The sequence below is a fragment of the Artibeus jamaicensis genome, unplaced genomic scaffold, assembly GCF_021234435.1.
Source record: "Artibeus jamaicensis isolate MK-2021 breed Jamaican fruit bat unplaced genomic scaffold, CSHL_Jam_final scaffold_916, whole genome shotgun sequence".
In the NCBI taxonomy this organism is placed as follows: domain Eukaryota; kingdom Metazoa; phylum Chordata; class Mammalia; order Chiroptera; family Phyllostomidae; genus Artibeus; species Artibeus jamaicensis.
Genome location: NW_026522059.1, coordinates 37634023 through 37645543, shown reverse-complemented (window position 1 = coordinate 37645543; position 11521 = coordinate 37634023). Strand labels below are relative to the sequence as shown.

Here is an 11521-nt window from a genome sequence, read left to right as displayed (position 1 = left end):
ATCCATTCCCTGCTGCCTGCAGTACATCGTGAAAGGTTCAATCCTGTTTGATTTTCCCATTCATTTCCATCCCAGGTCTTCCGCTTGTTTGTTGTTTACTAGGTGCTGTTAGCTCTGCTCTTTCATGTGCCTTGTCCTTTGTTCCTCTGCCACAGGGTGTGAAGCCATTTACTTATTTGTCCTTGGCTCATGGCAACCTCTCAATAGCTATGTGCATAAGAGAGGAAAATCACACCTTGTCCACTGGCTTCTCACACATCATTTAAACTGAGTCCTCAGTATAAGAAGAAACAGACAGTCCCCGTTCACTTCATTACAGAGGGGCATAGTGATTCATCACAAACTGGGCTCTTGAAACACATCGTCTGGAAAACCGATCATTATTTCAATGGCAATAATTGGGAAGCATCTTTATTTTTTAGAGTTTTGCTAATGTTTTCAACTATTGGAGCAAATTAATGTGCCACTTTCTTGCATCAAAACAATTCGCTCTTCCGTTTATTTAAATGTCACTTATTGCAGACTATTCAAAGTTGCTGTAAGTAGGAAAAATGACTCTGAAAAATACACATGCATGGTATCAAGACAAAATGCATATGGGTTATTTTTGCTTGCTTGTTAAATCAATTGGAACTATTCAGTGCTCATTAGGTTCTGGATCTGTTTCAAGTGAGAAAAGGCAATAAACATAAACATTAAAATCAAGACATGCTCTCTGTTTCTCTCCATTTTCAAATCCTAAGAAGCCGTCTCTAGGTTTTTTGATGAGCATTTGGTAACAACTTTGTTATAACTAGTGATACTGTCTTAAATTATAGCAGCTCTTAGAGACAAAACTGGCACAGATAATCTTGCCTCAGGTTGGGTTTACACACCATCTAGACGTTGAAATAAAGTTACAGACGTGCTAAGGATCTCCCTTCCAAACAGCACAGTGCAATGGTGATGCTTATTGTATCTGGAGCTTATTGCATAGGCCAGGGCAGTCCCTTTCCCATAGTGTCTCTGTTTATTATGCTAATTGACTCTCCCCGGGGCCGGCAGGACAGTATCAACCCTGTGGAATATTCTCGGTTGGGGGGAAGTGGTGAAAAGCAAACCTGTTTTGTGCCTTAATAAAACAAACAAACAAACAAAATCAATCTGTTTTGCTTTTTTTCAAAGACGGGAGGGTCAATACCACGGTTGTTTTTGTTCCCATCCAGTTATGTAAGCCTGGGGACTTGTTTCTCTGCCTTCAGGGTTCGTACAAAACACATTAGAGCTAAACAATAGGCGGGAGACACAGGGGCAACCCTGGAGCTGCGTCTTGGAGTGTGACCTCCTAGGTTTGGGAATCTCCCAGTAGTTCCATCTCAAGTGCTGTGTGTGTGTGTGTGTGTGTGTGTGTGTGTGTGTGTGTGTGTGTGTGTTTAGTTAGCTGGCACGCAACACACTTCCCCAGGGTTGTGTTTCCTTTTTCCTGAGATTTGGCGAAGGGTAAAGGGTCGGAGTCACATGGATACAAAGCATTTGATTAATGTCCAAGTCACCGCTGTGGCTGCCAGAGCCGCCTCCCCTCCAGCCGGGGCCGTGTGAGGCCGGAGCGGCGGGGCCAGGCGCGCAGGTCCCTGGCCTGAGCCCCATCTCCCGGGAGTTTCCTCCGCAGCGCCCCGCGCCTCCCACGCTGGACCTCCAGCGAGCGCCCCGGCCGGTCCCCGCGCCCCAGCCGAAGCCTCTACCCGGCATGTAAAGTCGCGCGTCCCTCCTCGGACTTTGCAGAGCCATCAACTTTCCTTTCCCACCGCGTGGACCGGACCGCGCGCAGCCCTGTCGCCAGCCCGGGGTCCCACCGCCACCATGAACGACGAGAGCCGCGCGGACGGCCGCGCCGAGAGCGCCAAGGACCTGGAGAAGCAGCTTCGCCTGCGCGTGTGCGTGCTCAGCGAGCTGCAGAAGACCGAGCGGGACTACGTGGGGACCCTGGAGTTCCTGGTGTCGGTGAGTGTGCAGGGGCGACGCGGGGGTGGCGGGGCGCGGGAGGCATTGTTTGCACGGGGACGGGACGGGTCCCGGCATCCCGGGCACCTGAATCCGGATGCCTCACCCCTGGGGGGAAAGTTTAATGCCTGGGGATGCACTACGTTGGCAGGGCCTCGGAGAGCGGCTAGTTTGGAAAGTTAGCTGGAATGAGAGAAGGCGCCCGTTCAGGGAATCCCGGCGGTCCCCATCTTTACTTACTCTTCTTTACACCCCCGCCCCGGCCTGCTCGGTTGCTCTGTGCACCCCCCCTCCCCGCCCCCCGGCTACCCCCCTTCTCTTTCTCCCCTGGGATTTTGTGTTAGGATTTTGGCTTGCTGATTAAAATCAGTCTGCTACATTCAAATACATTTTTAAAAAATCTTTTATTCTTCTAGAGTCTGAGTTCATTATTCAGATTCCATGGCAGTGAAGTCCCTTTAGTTAGAATAATCTTTGAAGCAGGATTCTGATGGAGGGTAGGCACAGAAAGAGCAGCGGGGTTATGATCTCTAGCAGCTGTGTGATATTAAAGACACATGTAGTGGTGACCCCATCCTAGACCTACTAACTCCTCCTCCACCCCTGGTTTAAATCAGTCCCCGGTCAGGTCCTGGGTCCCCTGTGACCACTGAGCCCAGGAGAGGCGCATAATAAAACTCATGTCAAACAACTTCAAGATTTCCTAGAACTGGCAGAAACTTTGTTTCAAAGTTTCAGCTTGGCCCAACTGGAAGTTGCCTTTGTGAAAGGTTCATTCATTGTAGGATATGGAGGGACAAAACTGAGTGAGAGAAACTTCTGAGACATCACTCAAGAGTTGGATTTTTTCTACTCACTGCTGCAAAGACAAAGAATTTGAGGATTGGCTGCTCTCCACCCAGATGCCCAGGAGAGTATCCTTCAGACTCAGGAGCCATGGCCTTTGCAGACTACCCCAGCTTCTAACCTTCCTCTTCCACCACCCCCTTGGGAAAGCCCTGGTCCAAAGGAAAATGTTTCATAGGCCGAACTTCCTGCTCAGTTTTCTCAGAGGTGTAAGTGTTCTGCCTATGGTTATGATAGAGGAAATTAACTACTTAGCTATGGCAAAAATGCAAGAACATTTTCTCAAGGGATTTAAGGTGTGTAGGTTGGCTTCTGGTTAATTTCACAAGTTAAAATCAATCTACCTGAACCCTAGGGACTACCTTCTTTAGAAATATATGGGCATTTGAGACGATACTGGTAATTGCTAATAAGTAGAATTGCACACTTCCATGCAACAATGTCAAAGAGGCACGTTTTCAAAGATTTGACTTTTAATAACCTCAGATATGGCTTTCTGAAACCTTGGTGGTAATGAAGTCCTTTGACTTAACAAAAATCTGAATCATGTTTTAAATTGCATTAGTTATGCCTTCCTGGAGTTTATGAAAAAGATACTGTGCAAATTCCTAATTTAGAGAAATAGCTAATCTAAACTACCTTGGAAACCAAGTTGATCTTTATTTAAAATATCACTTTTCCCTCTAATGTTAACACCTGCTAATTAAAACTGCAAACTAATTGCTATATAGAGCTAAGTAAGAGATTATGGGAGGCATAAAACAAATTGCATTTTCCTATTTACAAGTAGATCATCTTATAATTTCATTCTTCTCATCTGATTCAGAAATTATGGATTTTTCATTTTCTTTTGTCCACTATTTGTGCACATAAGTGGTCACACAAACACACATAAACACAAGGACACTGACTGGCCCTAAAGTCATCCTTAACAAAAGTTTTCTTACTTCTGTGTAGTTTTGTAACTATTCACAATCTAAGACATACTTAATACACTATTAGATTTTCTTGAGTATTATTTATAGTAATAAATAATGCATTTTTTGTTTTCATGTATTATATTTGTTTACCTTCAGTTGATATAGTCAATCTAGTTTTAATTTTAGCCTAAGCTAATATGTACCAAGAGCTTTAAAAATATTTAAACCCTATGGCCTGGTAATTCATGTTGTAGAAATTCATTCTAATAGAATAATTAGAAATGCAGACAAACAATAAAAGTAATTAAAAAGTTAGCTACAGTATGAAGTAAGTACTGTGGTAAATTTGTTGCAAAAATTTGATAGTGCATTCTTAAGTCAAATTTAAATATTTGTTATTTTAGTAATTTAGATTTCTGTTGTTGCCTCAACATGGATGAAAGGTAACACCTATCTTTATTACAAAGAAATAGAAAACATAATTTTACCAAGAACATATTTTCACTTGTGGGCCTGGAAATAAGTCAACACAATGGTATTATTGCTCTTGATTAAATGGTCGTATAGCCTGAGGTGATAACTTTTCTTACCAAGATCTTTTACTTCTGATTCTTTTCTCTTCTCTTTTCCAGCCCTTTGCCTCTGAAGGAGAGAGCACCTTTCCCCACCTCAGTCCCAGATAGTCTGTGACAATGGCCTTGTTCTCTGTACATAGACTCAGTATCCATGCTCTCTCTCAGGTTGCCACCCAGGAACACACTTCCTGATTGAACAAGGGACTGTCCTTTAAGTTTATTGCTGTCATTTAGAGTGGCTCTCTTCCCGAGGGTGCCATGCTTTCTCAGGGCTCCTCTTTTGCCCCTCCCTAGCCCTTAGTTACCTGCTAGATTCCTACTGGGCCTTCAAGACTTAGTTCAAGTCCTGCAGAAACCTCTCATGGACCCCTCTCTGTCTGCTGTATCCCCCTCCAAGTTAGAGTGCTCACTGCTGTGTACCTACTCTGCCCTGTGGTTACTTCTTTCTTAGCACCAAAGACAGCCTATGCATTTATTTGTTCACCTTTGTCTCATTCTACTAGGATGTAAGATTCTTGAGGGCTACATTTTATTCATCTGTGTTTCCCCAGAATTTTGTCCGGTGCTTGAGACATTGTAGGTACTCAGTACATGCTGAATGAATGAATGAATGAATGAATGAATGAATGAATGAACAAATCAACAAGCAAACTGACCCATCTTCTAAATTTCTACCTATTTTTAAGGACAATTTCTTAATCCTTTAATTTCTGATTTGTTTTTCTTACATTTGGTATGTATAGATAGTGAAATAATTACTTCAGCTCATATACATGTGTACTTTTGTAACAAAATATTTTAAATTAAACATTGTGTCTTCATTAAAACAGAAGCATGATTTAAATCAGGCATTGAGGTATGAAAAACTTTGCAACACAGTGTTATTTGAATTCACTGTATTCTAAATTTTTATTGGAGAGTATGGATAGATTATATTATCTAGATTAATTATTTTAGGTGAAGAATAAAATGGTGGAGAGTGGCCAAATACATTATATATTCTTGTTTTGTTTGGGAAATGAGATTTCGTGTTTCATTAGAAATACTCTAATAAAACATTTCTTCTAAAGAAATGCTATCATGGATGTAGTGTTTAATGTCCTAAGTCTTGACAAAAGTAGCCTGCAGCCAGCTTCCTGTCTGCACCCTCGTCCCAGGGCCTGCCAAAGTCAGGATGGTTTCACAGACCCATCTGAGTGGATGCAAAAAGGGCAGATCAGGGCCAACCTCATGGGTCTCACTTCATAGCAGTGGCATCGGGCTTAGTGCTCAGGAGGACCTCGTGCTAGGTTTAATGCTCTGCTATCACCATCTCGAAATTGTTGCGAAATCTATCTTTGAGCTTGTCTTTTGCAAGCAGAGTCCAGTGGGACAATGGAGTGTGACCAGAGTGGATACATAAATGAAGGAAAAAACTTATTTCAGCACCTTTAATAACACTTTCTCCTCTGCTTTTTGAACAGAAGGCCTCCCAGTTTTATTTTGCAGTGGGCCTGGACAGTTGTGCAGATGTGTTTCTCTGTAGCAAGTGGTGGCGAGGCAGGATGACTGTGTTCATTCTTGTCTAAGCGGGGACACTTTTGAGAGTGAGAGTGGCTTTTAACGATGACAGTGGGAAACGGATTGTTCTTGGCAAATCAGCACACTATGGGCACTTTAAGACAAAGTTGTGTGTTTTGCCATAAACTGAAGATACTGAAATTTGTTATCGGCCCACGTTTTGACGTCAGATATGCCGCAATAACTTTGGACACATTCCTGAACTTTGCAAGCCCCATTTTCCTGATCTGGAAAGTGGGGAGACAGTAAATGTCTCCGGGTCTCTGGGAGGGCGGGATGATGTATGCATGGGGCTCAGCTCAGAATCTGGCTGGGGCGGGGCGTGTGCGCTCAGTGAATAGTCGCCATAATCTCCTCTGATGCTGCAGTTGTCCTGCAGAGCCAACACGTGCCGCTCATCCTCAGTGTATAACTTTTGTCTCTATTGCATTCTCCTCTACCTGTGTGCTGTGTCTCAGAGCTGCTTCTTGGCTCCCTACCCTGTTTCTTTCTGTCAGGGCACTCCTTCCCTTGCTATTCTGCAAGAGCTCAGTGCTCTTTAAGACAGCGAGAACACTTTATATCTATGTAACAACTGTAGTAAGTATGGTGCTTTACAATTTACCCTCAACAACTGCATATTTATTACCTTGTCTGGTCTGATATATGTGTCTCTTAGCTCTTTCAGATGGTGCTCCGTAGAGCTCCAGGGTGCTGTGTTTTGCCTACAGGGTCCTCACAAAGGGCCTGGGGAGCTGAATTGTGTGGGTTCGGCTCTCTACCCTGGCTTCTAGCATAGCCCCATCTTGTCCTGGTTTGTGTTTTTGCTAATGCTGAGAAAAACCACTTAACTAGATGGCGAACTCCAAGAGAAAACCCACTTAACTAGATGGCAAACTCCAAGAGAATAGCAACAGTATGTTTACTTCCTGTGTGTGCTTTTCTTGGCCTAAATGTAGTGCTTTGTAAATAGCAGGTGCTCAAAAAACAAACAGGCAAATAAAGCAAAAGCAAACAAAACAGTTTGAATGAATCTGAAAACAACTTCTTTCAGTCCTGATCTAACTTATCCAGGCGCAGATTAATTGCTTCAACACATTATGTTAAGGCTTATGTTACTGGGTGTATTTTGCACACCCCCCCCACTGCTGCAATTCATGTTGCAGGGCCAACCCTTAGTATACAAATAATCACAGTATCGTGTGGGAGGTGCAACAATAAAGTGATAAGCAAAGGAGCAAGGAGACATTAGGGTGCTCCTTCAATCTGGGGTCAAGAGAAGTTTTGGGGAGAGGTGATAATAAAGCTGGTTCCTGAAGGCTGAGGAGGAATTTTCCAGAAAGGGCAGAGAATGACCTATTCCCTGTTCACACAATGTAGCATGCTCAGTGTGACCTTGGGATAGCATGCCACGTGTGCTGGCATGACCTGGCATGCAGTGGGCACTGGAATATCCTTCATTAAGGGAGATAAAAAGTTCCATATGCTTTTTGGGTATTCACAGGAGATGAGATAAGTTCAGTCTGGTTTGAGTAGGATTTCACTCTTTAAAATTCTGACTTCAACTAAAGACAGTGGGAAATCAATTGTAAGCGTATGCTTGTTCTTTTTTAAAAGAGATTTTTAAATTTATTTTTAGAGAGAGGGGAAGGGAAGGAGAAAGAGAGGGAGAAAAACATCAATGTGTGGTTGCCTCTTGTGCGCCCCGCAGTGGGGACCTGGCCCACAACTCAGGCATGTGCCCTGACTGGGAATTGAGTCTGTGACCCTTAAGTTCACAGGCACCAGGTGCTCAATCCACTGAGCCACACTAGCCAGGGCAGCTTGCTCTTTTTAAAAAGAAATGATAAAGAAGTTTAAGAATTTCAAGTGCCACCACGGTTGGCACTGGGCAGGGGTCTCCCACAGGAAGAAGTCGCCAGGCCACGATTCCCTGAGTCTGTGTCTCAGAGTGTCACCTTCAGATTCCTTTTCCTCCTGTCCTGTTTCTGCCACCTCACGGGCCCTCAGCACATGCTGCCTCTTCAACAGTCCACCCACGCACACAGAGAAGACCTGTCCTTGCTCCTCTTAATCTGGGCCAGGTTATACCTTCAAATGGTGCCCTTATTATTTAGTAAAGGAGCGCCTAGGCCAGTAATCCCAGAAGCAACATGAAACAAGCATAGCTCAGCTTGTGTAGTACAGATTTCTTCTCTTACCAAAGTCGTCTTGCTCGTTGGGTCTGCAGACTCTGCCCTGATTTTATCTTGAGCCCTTCGGTACCTTCCGTTTGATGCCCCCGGCAGGGCACTACTCCTGGGACGACTTGCCTGGGTTCTTTGTGTTCTACTCCTTGGCCTGAGGTGCACACAGGGGGGTGGCAACAGGAAGCTGCGCTTAAGGTGTCCTGACTTTTGCAGTAAATATGCCATGAACTAACTGGGATTCATTCATAATTCTGATTTTTGAAGTATTCATCCTGTGGTCAGAGCCTACTCCCTACGCAGAGGGAGGTGTCTTTAGTCTATGGTTTCACGCGCATGAGTGTATCTCATTATGATTGATGATGTTAATGGGAAAATAGAACCTGTTGAGATTAGCTTTCTTTCTTAGCAAGATAAGTCTGTCAGAGGTTCTGAGGAACAAAGACTGGAGTCTGGTTACCCATTGGGAGTTTCTGCCATTGTGATGGTCCACGTACGAAATGTGAAATGTCTAGTTTAAGGTGGAAGCAATGAAGAAGATGCCAAATCATACCACACCGAGCCACACACACAAAAAACCAAACACCCAGGGGGCATTTCTTGGGTAGAAACTCTAGGTTTCTTGTTCACTCAGAAGTGAAGGTAAGTAGAATGGAGAATACAGGGTGGGGTGTGGGTTTCCAGTTCCAAGATAAGATGGGGAGTGTCATTAATGAGGAATGAAATGCAAGAGAAGAACAGTATTAGGGGAAGGAGAAAAGTGAACTTGGCTTTGCACATTGAGCTGCAAATTCTGATTTTGGAAGACAGGAAGATAAAACTTAGGAAAGAATTTGGGCAAAAGTTAGAGAGCTATAAATTAACTAGTCATCTGTGCTGAAGCTGTTGAGTGGCTCCGATGACTCAAGGGGAACAGTGTGAGGAAGAAAGCATACAAACCAAGAGCAGGGCGTCGGAGAGCCGATGCTGAAAGGTGGGAGGGAGGGGAGGGTGCCCAGGTGGCTTGGACTGAGCCGTCAAAGGTGGAAACAAACAACCAGGACATAGTGATCTCTTGACAGCCAAGAAGGATTTATAGTTCCCAAAAGAAAGTTTTCTTTCAAGAATCAACTTTAGAGAAGTACGTAGTGTAAAGATAGAAGGTTTGGTGCTTAGGGCATTGTTGGGGTTTTGGCTTCAGCAGTGGCTGTGAGCAGAAGCTTGCCCGAGAATAAGGTGAGACATGAGTGGCAGCTGAGGAGGTGAAGAAGGTAGAGAAACTATTCAAGGAACTTGGTGGTGAATGCAAGGGGAGAAATAGGCTAGTGTTGTAAAGGGACGGTTTTGTCCAAGATGTTTGAGGAAGATGTGTATAGCCAAGGAGAAGGAAATAATAAAAAGGGAACTAAGGAGCATGGCAGAAGTCAGGTGCATCTTCCGGCAAACCAGGGCCAGACTCACTACGCCACCGTGCCGTGGAACATACCCACAGCAAAATGTCATTGCAGAACTAAGACTGAGCAAGCCGTCTCTTCTACGTTTGTAAAAGTTCTGCTTGCTGCTTCTCTAGTCTAGAGCTTGTGGAACTGCTGGGGTGGCCTGCACCCCTCCTTGTGAACACTCGCCAGCACTCTACCCTCCCCACTGGGACAAAGGGGTGAAGGTAGAAAGCATCAGTTTAGGTAATCTGACGATTTGGGTTAAAGACCTGGCAGAAGGTTTGTATAACATATACAAACTGTGTGAACTGAGACAAACATGTGAAAAGATAATATTAGGTAGTGAGCATTTTCTTTCTTTCTCCCTTCTCCAACTCTGAGTTCATCTCTCTCTCCTCTGTCTCTCCCACCTCACAGACTGAGCCTGGAACTTGCTTAGGCCGCCTAGCCTCCTCCTGACCTCTTCCTTTTGCAACCTAGAAGCACACAGGAGAGTTTGACAAATAAATAAAGGTCCTCAGGAGGCCAGAGGGGCCTTCGGGAATGCAGGGAGGGTGGTCTTGGAGCTGCGGAGGGATGCTTTCCTCTGCAGGGAGGGAAGGATGTAAAGCCAAGGGTCATGTTAGGGGACCGGGAAGTTGGAGGTATCTACCCGGTGGTCTTAATTTCTCTGTGGAGTTGAGTTCCTTGTGTTCTGCTTTGTTTTTGTTTTGTTGTTTGTATTGGTTGAGAGTCCCTAAAAACAGGAATAAAGATTTGGAACATACACTTTCAGGAAGAGTAAAGGGAATTCAAAATAGACATCTGAGGTTTGTTGGGTGTCTGTATAGTATCTTTGTATAATTATTTCTTTAAAATGTGACTTTCTTAAATGCAACGTAAATTTAAAAGTCAAAACAGAGAAGTAACCTTTCCTGATGGTTATGATGAGGTTCAAACCTTGGAAATATTAATGTAGTAATTTTAAACCATGATACAAATTTTGTAGAAGTTCTATATTACATTTAGTGTACACACTAAGCATTGTGTATACTTTTTAAAAAGAAACATTGATTTATCTCACAATGTTTTGTTGTGATTACATTTTTCTCAGTGTTGGTTTTTTAACAGCATTTTGTTGAGTGTTCTTTCACACTTTTTCTGGTATTGTATTTTAATTCTTAATAAAATTATATTTGTTCTGAGTACAATTTGTTTGACCTAAGATAGTTCTTTTTGTTTACATTAATTCCTTGAAAATATGTATATTTATTTTTCATAATAGCTGATTTTTTATTATTTTCAACTTATTAAAATTGTCTTACCTATATTAAAATCAAGATTTTTTTCATGTATGACATTATAAAAATAATAAAAAATACAGGAAAGACATTTTTAGTAGATTTTCTTTGCTTAAAAGTGTGGGTCACTTTTCCGATAGTATTAAGCATAATCGAATAACTGATCTAATAAAATTTTTCCTATTTTTTCCATTCTTATAAATTATTTCATTTGAAATGAATTTAATGATTGTAATTTTAAGAAAATTGATACATTAAGGTGAGATAATGACTTTTAAGCACTTCTAGTTAGTGTAGATGATTTCAGATTTTGGTTCTTTGAATAAATTTGTTGCATTCTAGCCTTACTATATAGCTAAGTATAGTGTACAAGAAAGGACCTGTTTTGTGGGAGAAAATCTAAGCCAAGGTCATTGTGTTCCATCATTAATGCAAAATGTGTATTTTCCATTAGAAGGCAAGCCCTTCATCTGAGAAGGTTAAATGGTATAATACTTAAGAAATGACTCCAGCTGCTTAAATTTAGATGACTGATATAAAAATAGGCTCTAGGTTTTTTAACAAAAATATGGCTATAGAGAATAAGAATGGGTAAACTTTTTTATTCATCCGAAAACTTTGTCTCTCTGAGACAGTTACATAAGGGTTGGTATCTATGTTTGGCTTTGTTCTGCCACTTTTGTTGCTTTAATTACCTCTTTAAGTTGTCTTCTGGCCAATAGGAGAAACTTTATAGATGGTGACACATTTTTTAGTGATTGCGCAAATAATGTTGAT

General features: G+C 42.6%; 1 protein-coding gene across 1 annotated transcript in view; it reads left to right on the top strand.

Annotated features, from left to right (window-relative positions):
- The first annotated feature begins 1287 nt into the window (after positions 1–1287).
- PREX2 (phosphatidylinositol-3,4,5-trisphosphate dependent Rac exchange factor 2) overlaps positions 1288–11521 on the top strand; it is a 226910-nt gene continuing 216676 nt past the window's right edge. Inside the window, exon 1 of the mRNA XM_037148935.2 lies at positions 1288–1980. Within this exon, the coding sequence (XP_037004830.2) occupies positions 1840–1980 (141 nt within the window). The 5' untranslated portion in view covers positions 1288–1839. The remainder of the gene's footprint in view (positions 1981–11521) is intronic.